The following is a 17,659-nucleotide window of genomic DNA, read 5'->3' as shown; positions in this document are numbered from 1 at the left end:
GAGCACTATAGTTAATAACAGAACTTCCAGAAAGTTTCTGGTGTTTAATCACTAAAGCCTCCTTTTAATCCTTGTCTGTAAAAACTCTAATTCTGTACCCCATCCAGACAGCTGCTTCAAAGCTCTGCAGTTAATACACATCTAAATTTAATGAGTGCATAGAAAATTAAAAGTATTGAAACAACTTTTTCTCTATCCAGTGTCTCCACTGTGAAGATCTTCAACAAATAGAAGAAAAGGGCTTATTTTGCTTAGAAGCAGGTAAGTGATATAAATGTAACTAATGAGTCAAAAGATGTTAAAGATGTCATAAGTACTGAAGTTTTCCCTTCAGCAGCTTCAAACCTGTGAAAGTTACGGCTATAAATGTCACCATGTAGAGAAGTAAAACATGCCTCACATGTCGGTGGATATTATTACACTATTGAAATTTGAAAGTCTTTGAACCTCAGGGGTGACAGAATAAACCCCAAAAGACATGAAACAGTGAAAAATTTCAGGTGGTAACACAATAAACACCAGACATTCCCTCATTTAACCACATGGGTGGCACGCCCAGTCATGTTTCATATTTCTGTTGACTTACTCAATGGGTCAATAAAGTCCTGATAAAGACTTTAAGATACCTATCTTGCACATTTAATTTTTAAGCATATTGAAAATATAATGCTTTAAATGTCAGAATTTTTCAGAGTCATACAGCGTGAACTATTCTTGCAAATGAAGCGTAGGAACACTTTTAAAGCTGCTGTTGACTAAGGCAGGGAATACGAACCCTTCATTATCACTTAATTCTGTGCAGGGTATAAACACAACCCCGAGCTCGCTCGCAGTTACTTGGGTTGTGCTGGTGACATCAGCCCCTCCTCAAAGCCTCAAACCTGACAGCACTGCTTTACAAAGCCATGAAGAGCTTTTAAACAAATCCTGGGGAAAGAATACAACAACCAAGCAGCCAGTACATTGCTGCAGGTAACTCAGGGAGGTTGCCTGGTCGTGTCCCCAGGATCAGCTGGGTACCACAGCACACACACTCAGCAGCGTGGGCTCCACGTTGGAGGCGCTGGGGGCTGGCTCCTCTTTGAACATATGCCCTTTCAAGTGAAATTAATCACTCTCTTTATCACTCCTGCAGCATCTGGAGCCATAATCATTACCCAACTGCTGGGAAAGAAATGAAACCACTAATCGCACGGGGAGCAGGGCTTAGCGTTCAGAGCAGGAAAAGTTTTTATTAAGTTCTCATTTGAAAAGTGATTTTTCATGGCTGGCCTTCCAGGACATACCACACAAAAGCTGGATCTGCTTCAGCAGCTCTCTACAACTCACTCCTAGCATACAGAACCAATGTATTTAGAACCACTACAATGAGGGTTTAACATGCTTTTCCAAACTTAGCTCCGTAATCCTAAATCACTATTACACGCAAGTACTACATGGAGACACATTCAGCCATGAGCTTTAAAGGTCTCTGGGAGAAGGAACTGCAGAATTCTGCAAAGAGGCAGAGACCAGGCAGTGCCATCAAGAGCAAGGACCAGGCAGTGCCTCTGGAATCACACCCTGCACTCAGACTGGTCTCAGCCCAGGCAAACAGAAACTCTGACATTCAAAACTCTTGCATTAAGTGGTCATTTCATCATAACTATCCACTAGCTGAGGGTGTCAAGACTATGTCAAGACTATGGAAATAGCCTGGATTACCATGAAATATCCCTTCTAACTTCTCTATCTCATGTTCCCGGCTTTTGCCATTCAAATTTTTTGAAACTAAGAAAGAATGCAGACAAATTATTTTTTTCTTTTTGGAAAGAAAAGAAAAAAGAATAAGATGATGATGGCAGGGCTATTCTCAAAAAGAGCAGAAGAAGAAAAAACAATCTAGGCAATAAGGGTATCAGAGGGCAGACTTCTCAAACCTCATGAAGAGTCCCTAGAAAGAGTCAGCAGCATTACTTGCATACTGTGAACAACAATGCGTATTTTAGGTATTTCTAATACCATTTTCTGTTATTTTTCACCCACGATTGTGCTCTACAAAAGAGGTGAATGAGGAAGTGATTACCCTTATATACTGAAATCATTCAACTAAGTGGCGAAGTAAAATCCTTAAGATACACTTATTTAAAAAAACCTGCAGGGCTCTGAACAAGGGCAGCAGAATAATTAAATCTAGTACTCCGTTAAAACAGGCTGAAAATGTGATCATCCATTTTTAATGCTCCGCCTATACATAACCACAGAAATCTTTCCAACAGCTGCATTCAATTAAAAAAATATTAACCCCAAGGAAAAACTACAAAAACACACCCATCTGTTTTTCTTGCCACTCACTGTGCTTCTTTTGTGACTGAAATATGTACAACAATACAATCCAACAAAGTTGAATGAAAAGTACCACAATTCCAATAATAAGCTATCTTTTTATTTTTTAAAATGAACTATTTAAAAGAAACTACTTTTGCAGATTTTCCCCTGTGACCCCCAGCTCTGTTCCCATAGTAACCACTGAGGAAAGAAAAGGATAAGAAGCCTAACATACTTTTCCCAATACTAACAAAAAAACAGAAAAAAACATCTTATTCTCAAAAACTATTATTCTCAAGAAGAGAAGAGGGACATTAAAAGATCAGTGTGAATCTCCTGTGTAATCTAGTTTAAACCACCACCTACTGAACATCTGATGCTGGTTGACAAAGATGTTTGGTAAAGCAGGCAGCCTTACTGTAAAAGAACTGCTGAAATAGTTTTGCAAGCCCAACAATAACAAAATGACCGGGCACATGCTGCAAAAGCTCCTCCCTGAAGGCAGCCAGCCCACAGCCAGGCTCAGCACTCGCCTCTGCCAAGGAACTCCTACTCCAAGCACATCAAGTGTTAATTTCAGCATTTATTTCAGGGTTATTTCAGTTCCTCCTCTGCTTGCCTTTTTAATTGGACTGGTACTCTGTGCTGCCTGTAGTGCTTTCTGGAGTGCTTTTCAAGGAAAATATAATAAGCCAAGGATTCCTTCTTTAAGCAGTGGCACCAAGAACCTCCCTCTGCTGTCTACAGTTCCCCAAAGGAAACCAGAGCTAATAAACAAGCCAAGTTTTACAGACAAGGAAAAACAGCACTACTTTAAGCATTTCTGAATCTCTAACCAGCACCCCAAACTCCTCCAGGAGCTGTTCCAACATCTCTGATGCTGGCTGGCACTCCCTGTGCCACTGCTCCTTCAGCCACGTCCCACACACGGCTCTTTCAGCCTGGTGGGATAAGGACAGGACCCAGGTGGGTGTGCCATGGGATGCCCTGGCTTTTATCCAACCCAGCAGCAGATCTCAAGCACCTGGAGGAAAGACCAGGCTGGAAAATGATGTTCCAGCATAAGAAAGCTTCTCCAGCTTTTATGGAATTCTTCTGGTATACACTTGTCTCATTCTCCACCAAACTCTCCAGTATTTCCTGGCTGAGCATGCAAGGTCTGCACCAACTTTGAAATGTCTCACCCACCTAAATATGAATTGACCAAACCCTGCAAAGGGTTATAAATTAAGGCCAACAGCATCTCCACAATTCCAGCTGGATTCAGCTGTTGAGAAAATAAGATCAGATGATGATACCCATATCAGAAGTGGAATAAAATTGGTGAAGTGGAGCAGCAGAACCACAGTAATAAAATTTTGAGATTCCTGGAACAGAAGGGTGCAAATGTGGGTAAGAAATGGTAAGGAACAAAGAAGAAAGAAAAACAAATATTTATCAATCTGAAACAGCTGCCCTTCTGTCTGAGGAAACGTGAGATTAGCTTTGAGGCCACCCTTAAAGCTTCTCAAATATCAGTGACTAATATCAACCAGCATATTAAATTTTGCTCCTAATGAAATTTTGCAAAACAACCTCCTTTGAATCTTCAAATGTTTGGGGTTTTTTAATGTTTTGTAGAAATAGAAGCATAATTTGTGCTATCGCATAAAACATTATTTGTAAGTAATTATTTTAGACAAACTCAGAACTAAAGTACTATTTTTTATTTTAATCACTTTTTAAATGTCTACATAATGAAACTACACCAACTACACTGCTTCAAATGAAACTGTTCATTACAAAATATTTTTTCAAAAATTATTCTGAGATATTTTAAGCCAGACATTTCTAATTCAAATTAAATACAGTAAAATATCAGTAGATTAAATCTTAATTGAGATTTGATGTAATTCTGAGGAGCAGTGCTAAGAAAAAATTTCATTTGACCAACCAGTTCTAAGAAATAAGTTTACTCACCAGAGTCCAGAAGCTTGGTGTCCTCAATTCCTAAATAAATTAACAGCAGTGACCAAAAGAAGAATTACTTAAATTAAAGAGTAGTCTGGCTCAGGAACAGAGGCATAAACTGATCATGAATAAAGTTAAAGGTAAAAATAAGAAGATTTATCATTTTAGAACAACTTTACATTATCAGGTTTATGGCAGTGTCCTGGTTAGTTTGAGAACAGAACATAATAGGTTGGATTTTTTAAAACACTAATTGCTTCTGCTGTCAATACTACAAGACTGCAACCTCTAACCCAAGAGCATCACTTCTCTTCCAACTTCTTAGCATAGTGAAGATCCTTTGACTCATACAAGGTTTGATTAAATCAAGGCTAAATTTCCACTTGAAAGTTTCAGCATTTAAAGCTCTGTCCACCAAGACAGCATAAGAACAAGCCAATATTAAAATATTTACCACACAATGAGAAGTTTGGAAGCATTGGTCAGACACATCATAAACCTTCCAGACACCACACAAAGATCACTAAAAAGTCATTTGTGCTTCATTCATGAGCTGTTGTCCTATCACATAAAGAAACAATTTCATTTAGGACAGATAATCACTCTTCATTTTGTCAAGCTTTAGGGAAAACTTCACTTGTGCAAAGCTATTTCTGAGTCTCCTTTCAGCAGGTTTGAGCTCTGCTGTCCTTTGAAGACCTGGACTTCTTTTAACATTTGGTGTACATAGGTAAAAGCCTGTCTTTTAAGACATAAGGTCAAAGGCACTTCCAAACCAGCACTTGACCTTCCTGAAATTACAATCTTGAGAAAGGGCATTTTGTGGTGGTATTATCAGAGAACAGAGAACAAAAGACCCTTTTTCATCATAGCCAGGGCTGGCTCACCCACACTCACGGGTGGTTCAAAGGTTCCTCCACATTAGAAGTTGTTCTCTGAAAAGTTCATTTCGTCCCTTTCCCATTATGGATTGTTTCTGAAGAACGACTAAAGATCAAAACCCATTTGCTAACCCTATTTTAAGGACGACTTTCAAATACAGGTAGTAACTCCAAATTAAAGTTTTTATATGCTCACCTGAGGCAGGAGTACTTACAGCTCACACACCTCGCTCCCAAAAGCCCACGAACTCCAGACGTTTAATGGTTTCTTCCTCGGGTAAAAATCTCTCTGCTGTGATCAGAATCATTACAAACCCATTTCCCAGTCTGATACCTCACTTTCAGTGCTCTTCCACTCATATCAGGGAGCACGTCCCTGCTGGGCTAAATAGCCATCCTGATTCATTTTTTCTGGAGAAGGAAAACTCACTGGGACACAACATCCAGGTTCTGACAGTCCCTTTCTTCCCTTCCATAGTCAACAGAGGATTATTTCCATGAGAGATAGCAATTTTACCATGATTAAAGAACTGTTTTTCCAAAAATCTGAGAATTTTCATCTTAGAAAAAACGTTTTTACAATATTTCCCTCAATAAAAAATAAACCTACATCATTGCTTCAGCTCTGAGAGCCTTTTATGGGCTACATCTCTTATATCTTGCATTCTGTTTGTATGTTGGGGGAAACAGCACATGCCTGAGGTGTAGTTTATGGAGAAGCTGAAGACACCAGAAGTGAAGTGGAGCCAGAAACCTGTCCATGAGCTACAAAAAGAGTGGCTGGAAAGAGCCACTCCAGCACTTTATAATCCTAATTATCAGCCCCTTCCCATAAAACACCCAAAATATTTGCCCGTATCTTATTAATCTTACTTAATTCTGATTTTGGAACTAATTTTAGCACTTCACCAAAAAAAAAAAAAAATACCAACTAGAATTATGCTGTGGACTCATGTATGTGTCAATATTCTATACACAGTTTTAAAATCCTGAGAGGCCATCACTAAAACATAGATATACTGGCACTGCAGAAATTCCAGGAACTCTTAGGACTACTCAAGTGTTGGAAAAAATTAACATGGTGAAATATGCAAATTGGTAATTGGCAACTGCATTAAATACTATTAATTTACAAGAATTTAGGTCCAATTACATTTAGCAAGTGGAGAAAATTATTCAGCTATTTGATGTTGCTGAGTAATTTAGCTGATATGATTATTGCTTTCATGTTTAGTGGCCACTAAATGAGTATCTGACAAGAAATGTCTGGAAACCAGAAGATACAGGGTACAGATATTAATTTATGACTTCTAGAAGCCAAAAGCTCAAAATAAATGGTTTTAGGACAGGCCACAAATAAGCAACATGCAAGTGATAGCCCTCTGAACAGCTGAGGGAAGAGCGTGTATAAAATTACCTCACACTGCCGAGTTCTCATCTTTTAGAATTACAGAGCCTAGGGGGTTTTTTTTAGATGCAGTTATTTCAAATGCTGCTTTCCCCTAGACCAAGACCACCAAGCATAGCATGAAATTGTACAAGTCTTCATTAGACAGTGTCAAGGATCTAGCTGAAAAAAAGTCTGTACTATAAACTGCAGCAATGAGATGATTTTTTTCCTTTTCCCCAGCCCCATCCATATTAAGGATGCCTCTCTGGATTTGTGTGTGCTAGGAAAATTTATTTCAGTACATATAAATTCATTTTCATAAAGCCAGAGCTTTCAGTAGCATAATCTTATTTAATTATAAAGCATGACATTTCAATAAGAAGTTGAATTTCTCCCCAGCAGGTAAGTAACTTGCCATGCTTACAACAGACAGTTCAAGATTTAAAAACAGAACAGATCATCCCCTTTCCCATTATGGATTGCTCATTTCTCATCACATTGTTTTATTAAGAAAAAGGACAACAGCTGTAAAATTTTCTTTCTATTGGAATGGATCTGCCCAGTTTTTATTTTAAAAGTTACCTAATTTTAGGTTCATGGTGCTGTGCTTATATTCACTTTTAATTATTTTGTATTGGACACAAAAGTCCTCAAACTATAGGACAAATTTTTTAAGAAATATTATACAAGTCACAGGCCTCAATAGGTCAAGATCTCCATGATCTTCATCTCAGAGTTATTTTATTATTATTATATTGCCACAAGGGGTTATGTTAACCCTTCTACCTCTCCAGATCCTCCAATTCTATATGTCACCACCTCTTTCTTCCAAAAACATTTCCTTTTAATCTTCTGAAAGACACACCTTTGTGATTAATCATACCTGGAAAACCTTTTCAGTTACGGCATGAATATGCTTACAAAACCAAGCCACATATGCCACCCTGACAGCAGACTGCCACTCACTGCCCATTGAGTTATTTCTTAGGACAACTGCAAAAACGCAAGATACAGGATTTAGAAATGCTGATGCTCCACTACTACTGCAGAGGAAGTAGGAGCTTCACAAATTATACTTAGTTTCTCATCAAAACAAAATGTTTTGAGTGAGCATACTATTCATTTCAACCTGGAACTAAACATTTGGGGCTTAGATGTAACTTTTATCTAACTTTCAACAAAATACTTCACTGGGAAAAAAAAAAAAGGAGGGGGGTAATATTTACAAACATTGGAGAAAAATCTTTTACCTCAATCAAGACAATACATTTATCTGAAACTCACAACATATTTTCATTTGGAAAACAGATCAGCTGACGTTGTTTTCTACCTCATGTCACTCCATAAGCAGAGAAAATACATCAAAATACTCTTAGGATTTAAAGTTTTTAAGATGACTCTTGAGAGCTCAGATATTTTTAATCCCCTGTGGGAGTCACAAGAACTGACAATTTCCTTGTGCATCTGGAAGAGGAACCTTTACCACAAGCCCACTGTGGGGCTTTCAGAGCATGGTGCCCACACAAACCTGGGCACCAAATTTCCTTAGTTCTAATTACATCTGCCCCAGATGCCTTTGAAGCATTGAAAGCTCCTTGTTTTCAGCTGGAATCATGAAGTCAAATTAAAGTTTTATGATTTCCAATGCACAGCCCTGAAGACTGACAGTAAAACACTTTGGAACTGAAGAGAAGACAGCACTGAAGGCTCTAATTTGTCTTAAGAAAAAACAACTCTACCTTTCAAAGCTTGTTCAAAAATCATGTAAATAACAGTGAATTGGAGAAAAGAGTCATTGTTTATTTCCTCCTCACTTCACATGCTAGACAGTGTAAAGAAAAATTCTTTAGCAATACAGTATCATGCTTCACCAGCCCTTCCTCAGCTTCCCATACCAGCAGCCAGGCAAGAAGTTTGTGTGGATCCTATCAGAAGGACACGAGTTCTCCCAGAAAAATTGCTTCAGTATTCCACTAATGCAGTCTATATACTTCTATAGAAATGTAATTTAAAAACAAATAACCAAAATACCAAAGAACCTCTCAAAAAGGAAAAAAAAAAAAAAAAAGAAAAGAAAAGGGGAAATTATTTTTCCATCGCATTTAATTGCTCTGTTGCTCAGTCACAAAAGGCCAAACCTCAAAGGGATTCTGGGCAATGAAACCCCTGGTTCAGTTGGGTATTTTTGATTATGCACTTTTAAGTGAACATTTCCCAAATTTGCCAATCTTTCCATTTCATTGAACATTCCCTGCTGTTGGGTGTTGTGTTACAAAATAAGCATCCAGAGCACCACGTTTGGTTCTGTGCAGCTGTACCACCCCATCTCCCACCCACCCACTCCTGCACCAAGAGTCGTGGTGTTCCCAAAGCACCTTCACAGGTTTGCACACCTTGTGCACGTTCAACCACTGCAGGTATCCAACCCGGCTGAAGGACAGAAGCAATTCACTAAATGTACCAACGGAATTATAAATAGATAGACCAAGAGCATGGACTTCTGACTCAGTTCATCCTGAGAGATGCTGGTGTGCCCCTTGTATACAAAAATTAAAAGAAAATTATTAAATATTACAAAGTAAACAACATTAGGATGATAATCCAGTAAAAATACTCTTAGATGACAAGCATTAAGGAGTCCAGAATTATGTTCTGGGTGCATAATTGCAACAGACATTTGTAGATTACTAATGTCAAACGCAGATTAACCTCTTCTATTTTTCAGAATAAAATAAAAATTAGAATACAAGACATTATCAGACTTTTAAAATTTATTATTGAACTAAGACAGAATAGAGAAAGGACAATCATGCCATCCTTTAATACAGCAAATATCTAGTAGAGAAGCTAACATATCTTTTTCCTACCTGTTTTCCAGACAAACTGGTGACCTCTCCTGGCTTCCAGATCAGCTGTTTGCAACATTAAGAAAACAAACAAAAGGAAGGGCTTCCCCAGGCTCTGCCATGCCCAATGAGGAGAAACCCAGTTCTGTTGTAGAAGCATAATTCAGATAATTCAGTCTCTTGTATTCTTTGGTCCTAGAATTAATAAAGGGAAAAAAAAAAAAAAAAAAAAAAAAAAAAGGAGAAGACTTGTTAAAATATTTAAACCACCAAAGCAACAGGCTCAGCCTATGGGTAACCTGGTGGCCACTGCAGATTTACCAGTCCTTGTGTGCCAGATTTGATGAGGACAAGTCTGTTACAGGTGCTTCATTCAGAGAGGGAGGAAAGAAAAGGAGGAGGGGAAGAGAGAGAGGAAGGGCCAGCTCCCAGAGGACCTACAGTCCCATCCTACAAAGCCACTGTAAATGCTTTTAGCAGGCTCTTAAGAAGAAATCTGCCAGTGCCAATAAATGGCAAGGGATCCAGCAGCAGTGTCCCTTCTTTTGTCTCTCTAGCTTTAGCAGGACTGTTATCTTGACACAGGCAGACTAAACCAAAGTGAGAATGAATTCCATGTACAAAATTCAGCTCCAAATCCAGACCCTACATCCTACATTTAAGACCCAAGCCTGGAAGTGTTTTAGCTCCAAACATTGTGTAAACATGGGATACTCAAGAGCAGAAATGCAGCAGGGAAAGGTGGGAAATGGGGGTTTCTTATTAGCACATGGTGGACCAGCTTGAAAGGGAAAACCAGACACTAGACAGGCATTTCAATGGAATTTGGGACACTCATACAAGTCCCTTTGGATCTTTGAGCTCCAGGTCAGCAACCAGTTACTCCAAAGAGGTCTCTATGACTAAGGGATTTTAATTAAGCTCCCCAACACTTCAGACAAATACCAGAGGCACACTGTGAATGAGACAGGAGTGGATCAAGGCCTGCTGCTGCAGCAGTTTTAGACCACACAATTCATTAAAATAATCACTGAGTGGTGCTGGAAACAAGGAGGAATGTATCTCTGGGTCTCCCATACAAAGCAGGAGACCCACTCCTAAATGCCAGCTTCAGCAAACACCCACATTGATTACATACTACAGAAAAGCTCCAAACAGCAGAGATTAAGGAAATCATACAACAAAATAAAATCTTCAAAATTCCCATTCAGTCTAGTAATTCCAGTCTTAGTGTCTCTCAGTCCACAAGATGACCAACTAGACAGGCAGATTTTATATGAGTTTCAAGATATTTTGGATTCATCCATATTCAGGTGGAAACAATTTAGAAATCTCAAAAAACATTCATGGTACTTCCACATCAAATAAGTTTCTGATGCAAATTTACATATTAATTTTTCTGATGCAACAGCTTTTGTATTTATACCATGTATTTATACCATGCATAAATTCTCCACATAGTTCTGCTTATTAGTGATTAATCCTACTTTTATAGGTAAAAATGTCATATCCATACTTGCATAAGGATGGAGATAACACCTGTCTTCGAGATTTGTCTTCGCAGGCATAATCTTGGTGATTTTCATTAAAATTATCAGATATTAGAAGTTCAGTCCAGAAAATTCTATTACATTCCTAACCTTATGAAAAGCAACATTGTCATAGCACATAATACACAGCAACGTTCTTGATAAGAAACTGAAGATAAATTTGGATACTGTACACACTGAATATACAGTAGAGCTTTTAATTCCAGGCTGGATTCAAATTACTTTGAAATGGTTTCTATCATGATAAATTCATGCAATTACATTTAATCAGATATTGACTGACTACAGTGGGAGATACAATGTATTATCTGTTATCTGGTTTAGTCATTCTTGCCTTTCAGATGAACAGCATCTCATGTACAACCTAAAAAGCCCATCAACCTCACCAAACACAGAAACGTGGGCAAGGGGCCACATTCCTGCTTTTCTCATGTCTTCTGGGTTAATTTTATTCAGAATTCACATTTAATTCAGAATGCAACCCACCGAGTCCCAACACCCAGGCAATGTAACACAGACCACAAGTGGCCTCATAGGAAGCAGCCAAGCTCAGAACTCTCGAGCATCACTGAGAAATCCAATGTAGCAGTGGAGTCTACGGGTGTGGGGAAGCAGGGCCCTCAGAAATCCTGCAATCCAGCATTTTTTGCCCATCAGGATGGCTGCTCACCTCACACAGAAGAGCTGAGGAGGAGCGACTGGCCCAGTGCCTTCAGCATCGCAGTCACGTCTATGACGGTCGGAAAACAGAGTCACCAACTTTCTGTCGAGGGAAACAGAAGGAATTAGTGACACTGCTCCAGCACCAGTTCGGTGTTTCATGTACAAAAACACAAAACCAGGAGAGATATTCTTTGGATGCTCAGATTCCAGCACTGGAGGGGAGCCACACGCCCAGCCCTGTGCAAACAGCACTCATTGCACTTGCAGGGCAGCTCTCCAGGGCCAGAAAATGCCACAAAAACAACACAACCGAAACAAGCAGAGGAGTGAAATGGGCAAATCCAAGGAAACCTCAGATAACAGCTGATAAAGATGCTGAGATTTTTAATAAAGCACCAGTAGTGCTCATGAGCTGCTTTCTCAATGCACTGCCTTCATCTCAGCATTCAAAGGGTCAGCAAACAGCAGCACGTCCCTGGGAGCAGCAGCCTCCTGCCCAAAACAAGGAGTTTCACGTGTGCTCATTCTTTGGGCAGGACTACAAAGATACCTGGCTGCTGCTCCCCACGGAGCAAGAACAGAGATTGCATTAAGTCAGAAAAAACAGAAATAAATTAGACACCATGACATTGATTCTAATCTCCTCCACCCCAGCAGTGCTCAATAGATTCCACTGATTTACACCCCAGCAAAGCACAATAAAAATGTGTCTGTGTATCTAGGTTTGTGTAACACAGTTTGGAATGGTAGCTGTTCTGTCCTGATACGATAAAAAATCATTGCACAGGCAACATATGCTATCTACAGAAACATGAATAAATTATATGAAGGCCACCAACACTTCACATCAAATTTAGTTACATGATATCTCAGCTCCCAAATGTGTCAGCATGGCTAGCTGTAAACTGGCAAATACAGAGAAAAAAGGAGAAAAAAATGAGATTTTTATTTTAAAAATTGATTTCATCAAGACTAGTCATTAAATTCATGGAATTGTTTAAATATCACAAAACCATTAAATGGTTTGGGTTGCAAGGGACTTTAAAGCTCACCTCATTGCAACCCCCCTGCCATGGGCAGAGATACCTTCCACTATCCCAGGCTGCTCCAAGCCCTGTCCAACCTGGCCTTGGACACTTCCTGAGACGGGGCAGTCACAGCTTCTCTGGGCAATCTGTGCCAGGGCCTCACCACCTTCACATTAACATGGCATTCCCTAGATATGTTCAAGGTATGTGTTTCTGTCCAAAAAAAATATTTTGCTTCTCCAAAATTATCTGGATTTAGTCAATATCCTTTATAATCCAGGCCTGAATTATAAACAGTTTGCACTAATGGATTCTCTTGAAATTAAATATTGAAGTGTTGTTTCGATATCTGGAGGATAAGCCACAGGCATCCTTGTCATTTTGTTTGGTTTGTATGGAATCTTGTTTAGAAAAACAAGGATATCATGCATTAGCTGTAATGGCTGGGAATATGCAGGCAGTCTTGAAAAAGACACGTGCAAGTTTTTTAATGATCATAACAACGCATTTACATTTTCTAATCCACTGCTAATTCTCTTAATGACAGGATTGAGTAAAACTATTTTTTAAAAGCAAACTTATTTTAGAAACCCGCATTTCTGCTGAAAGCATGGCATTCCAGTGACAAAATGCTAGAAATAAGTAAACCTGTATACAGCTGACAAGTATCTTATTTCTGAAGTGATCAAAATTTAATTTAATTTTCAACCTCATTGGAATATCCAACAGCCAAATTCCAGTCTAATCCCTGCTTAGCTAGGGAGGGGGAAAAGCCTCTGGGAAACTTTTCCCATTTTCCAGCCACTGCTGAACAGTCAAAGGCATGTTCTCCCAAGTGACAGGCACTGTGCTAATGCAAGGCACATCAGAGTCCTCAAAATCATCCAACACTGAAAAATAAAAGACTGATGGTCCAAATCTGACTCTCCACTCACATAATGCACTGTTAAAGAAGGGACCAATTGCTCTTACTCGAGATTTCCATTGGACAAGGGGTTTCTCCAGTCCTGCTCCATTTCTGTGGTTTAGGCAAGCTCAGCCTGGCTCTGCTCCAACATGGATTTACAACATATTTTGCACTGAATTTAGAAAAAGATCAATTTAAACTGATCCAGGCCTGAGACATGATTTCAGCCTTGTCGTACATCAGTTCAATTCCCCCTGACTTCACTGAGAGTTGTGACCTTTCCCATCATGGATAAATCTGACCTACTTTTGGCATGAGATGGGAATACTGACAAGGACACCTGGGGTAGCTCTCTCCATTCAAAACACATGATGCAATTAGAATAATCCCAAATACTTTGAATAGCAACAACAAATAAGAAGAGACATTACAGAAGATACGTGTGGCTATAAATCATTTGGCAGGTGCCTAGCACATCATTAATCATGAATAAATTTTCTTAATACAAATGTAAGCAGTAACTGCACAACTGTTTGCCTATTACACACAAACATATTGTGTGTGATATTCCAAGATAATCTGGATGTTTACATCATACTCTTTATCCCAGATAAAGTCTGCCTTGCCTGCTCAGAAAGCTGTTATCCAAAAAGCTAATTTATTCTGTTCTAAAGCAGCAGAATGCCTGCTTGTAGCAGCAAAGGCTGATCACCACAGATAAGAAGTGCTGACCATCCCTGGGGGAGAGATTTAAAAAAAATAATAGTGTCTAATTCTAGTGTTACAGGCATGGAATTTAACAAAATAGAAGTGTTTGGACAATCACATATGCCAAACCAGGAACAGGGATTCAAATGTAAGTACCTACGTGCCCAGTCTTTTATTTAACATGAACATAATTACACTAAGCTTCCCTTATACTTCCACACCTAAAACAAACTCTACACATTCTTCCCCTTACACACTGCAAGGGAAACAGTCTTCTGGTTAAAGCAGAGGCACCCAAAGTTCTCTCCACTTCCAACTCTGTCAGAAACTTCCTGTGTAAAAAGTCACCTAAGGTTACACTCCAACACTAATACTCAATTCTGCAAATGCTCCCCATGCTTTCAGCAGAGTGACTTTGCATATATGAGAATGGTAGCTTGATTTTCTATACCTCTACTGCCTCACCTCCAAAACTTAACTGAGAATATTTGCTCTTCTTCCAGGAGCATTTGAGAAAATCCTGGTTAAAAACATACAGAGTGAATGAGTGAGATTTATACATCAGGCTGACGACTGCCTGACAGCACTTTTGTCCTAAGTGGTCACTTACTGGGAATGCAAACATTAATCTCCACAGCTCTCTGGTAATTTGCTACAATAACTGCAAGGGTAAATAATGCCTGAAAAAGCATTTGATGTTCACACATCTTCATAGAGGAGATAATTCCAAACAATGAGCAGACAGTCTCAACTAGCCTGCTTTGGGTGGGAGGAAGCCTACACAACCTACAAATCAGCAAAGCTCAACAGAAATTTCATAGTCCATCTTCAGATATAAATTTCAACAATCTTCCTCAACACTCCATTGCTGAAAAGCTCAGTAAGTCATCACTATCATCACCAGTTATATTTGAAAGTTTGGGTATTTTGGAGCCGTCCGTAGTCAAAACAGTAAGAATCTATTAATTATTTTCCTTTATTCTTCAATTCAATTGCATCTAATTCTTTTTCCAAAGCTATATAAGATCCTGGAAATTAAAAGCAAGCATATGAAATTACTGTACTGCCAATTAATTGCTTCTTAACTTACATCTACTTGTTTGGGGTAAAAAACACAAATCCTAAGTTTTCCTGCTTCAGTCTCTGTACATCCTAAAAATGTAACAAAAGCAGGTTCGAATTTAGAAGCTTAATTATAAACTTAGCTAAGTGGATTATAATGAAAGATGTTCCAGCAAGGGAGCTCAGACTGATGCATTATGACTACATTAAAGAAAACACCAGAGAATAGACTTTCCATCAGTAGAACGACTTTAATTACAACAGTGCTGGAGCAGAACTGTTCTGTTAAACAATGCTGCTCTTACTTCTCCTTCACTCTGAGTACTTCCAATGGACTCCACGGGAACACACTTGACTTTCAAGAATATAAAGTGAATGGGGTTTGCAGACTCTTCCCAAGAACCTGGTTCAGGAGATCAGTTAAATACAGCTGGAGCAAAACTGGCTTCATTTGCACACAAACATGAGTGATTTCCTTACTCACAGAAGACTTCCAAGTCAAGGATTCAGGAGTTTGTACAAGGCACCATCCTGACACTCCCCAGCTGTCCAGGACACAGCCACCTACAGCCCCCAGCCCCACTGAGAGCAGAAGAAATGATGCTCAAACAACCAGGAGCTCCCCAGCACCTCCCTGTACAAACTGCATTCAGTGTGACCCAGTGTGCAAGTGCCCGAGTGAAATCCAAGCCTTGGACTTCTCAATGGGATTTAAGAGCCACGGACCTTTTGGTGTTGTATTTTAGCACTCAAAGTAGGGTAATTTACCTTCACAAATGTTCTTCAAGCCATTATCATACCCCTTGCAGCAGGAACAAGTGCAGAGCAATTAAGATCAAAATGCTCAAGACTGTCAATAGGCTTTTCTCCTGAACTCAGGCATTGATTTTTTTTCTGAGCAGCACGACACAGAAAGTGTCCAACAACTTTTAAGTAATCTTTTCAGGCTTCTTGTGCACTTTTATATATTTAATTAAAAACAAACAAAAAGGCTGTAGAAACTCAAACCAAACATCTCATGAACACACCAACAGTCACCTTAGAAACTTACAAAGTCTCATTTTTGGGGAGATAAGTAATTTTGGGGGGTTATTTTATCTAGGTTATGTATACAACCATTATACATTACAGCTTAATGCCTCATGCCAGGCTTCTCAGCCAGCACAGCACAACACAGCCGGGAATAAGCTCAGTGATTTCTTCACATTATAGAACATCCTTTTTGTAACAACAAAACTTTATAGCTTTGAAGGACAAAAAAGTTTCTTTTTGTTTATTTTTCAATGGATAGAGAAAAGTTTGAGTCTATTATCAATACACTGCTCTGCTGTAGCTTTTATCATTGGCAATGGATGAACTGAAGGTCCTTTGAAATTCAGCTATATCTAAGAATTGCTGTCACAGTTGCACAGATCTTGGATTACTGTTAAATTGCAATTAAACAAAGGCAAAGGGAGCTGGCACTACTTCCAACACCATTTCAGTAAATGCTATTGCAAGTTTTTGTTCAAAGAGGATTACTCTCACTTCACTGGCAAAGCATTGCATATAATGCACATTCAGCAGTATAATACCATTTGAAAACCAGTATTTGAAATTATTTTCCTTTAAAAGGCAAACCTGGAAATCAAACCCAGTAGAGAGCCATGTCCCTACTTTAGCAGCAGGACCATTCACATGGAAAACAACAGAAAGGTTCAAAGTCACCAATTACAAGGTAGCAGAGTTTCAAAAAAAGAATAAACAACCTCATAACCTCTGCTGCTAGAACAATGGCAGATTTCCTGAGCATTCCCATTAAAGTGCTTTCAGTTCAGAAATTAAATTGCTTTACTGCAGTGATTTTCTTCTGCATTCTGATATTACTTTATATTATTTGACATTAGTACAGCATCACAGGCTGTAGGTCAGGGATTTTTTCTCTCCTCACTGGAATATGGCCACCACGTAGAGTTTATCAATCTTAAACACAAGGTCAGAATAATACAATCAAGTACCACCAGGCATATGAGCTCAGCAAAGACTTGGGCTCTGCTTAGCAGGGAAGGACCATCTGCTTCCCTGCCACAGGACTGGCGTAGCTGAAGCTTATCTCCAATTTAAATTGTTATATTCTACACTTCCACACATCAACCAGAGCAACTGGGTGCATGTACAAAGAAACAACTGCAAATAGGCAGGAAAAATTTACCATTTCAGCCTGTTAATCAGTTCTGGGGAGAGTATGTAGGGTTCAGTTTTGAACTTCTAAACATTGGTGACTTTGACTGAAACAGCCAGCCAAACATGCAGAAGCCACCTCCAATACTTCTTAAATGTATAATTTTCCTTCTGCTGCAACACACACACTAAGAACAATTTCTTTTC

General features: G+C 39.0%; 1 protein-coding gene across 1 annotated transcript in view; it reads right to left on the bottom strand.

The window, feature by feature from the left end:
• The window catches only part of THSD7B (thrombospondin type 1 domain containing 7B), a 299,407-nt gene that overhangs the window by 233,513 nt on the left and 48,235 nt on the right, over positions 1-17,659 (bottom strand). Inside the window, exons 2-3 of the mRNA XM_088168384.1 lie at positions 11,595-11,687; positions 9,396-9,569 (exon numbers count right to left, since the gene is read on the bottom strand). Of these exons, the coding sequence (XP_088024510.1) occupies positions 9,396-9,534 (139 nt within the window). The 5' untranslated portion in view covers positions 9,535-9,569; positions 11,595-11,687. The remainder of the gene's footprint in view (positions 1-9,395; positions 9,570-11,594; positions 11,688-17,659) is intronic.

This window comes from Sturnus vulgaris, chromosome 7 (genome assembly GCF_052056855.1).
Source record: "Sturnus vulgaris isolate bStuVul1 chromosome 7, bStuVul1.hap1, whole genome shotgun sequence".
In the NCBI taxonomy this organism is placed as follows: domain Eukaryota; kingdom Metazoa; phylum Chordata; class Aves; order Passeriformes; family Sturnidae; genus Sturnus; species Sturnus vulgaris.
The sequence above is the reverse complement of the archived record's forward strand: the minus strand, read 5'-3'. Positions and strand labels throughout refer to the sequence as shown.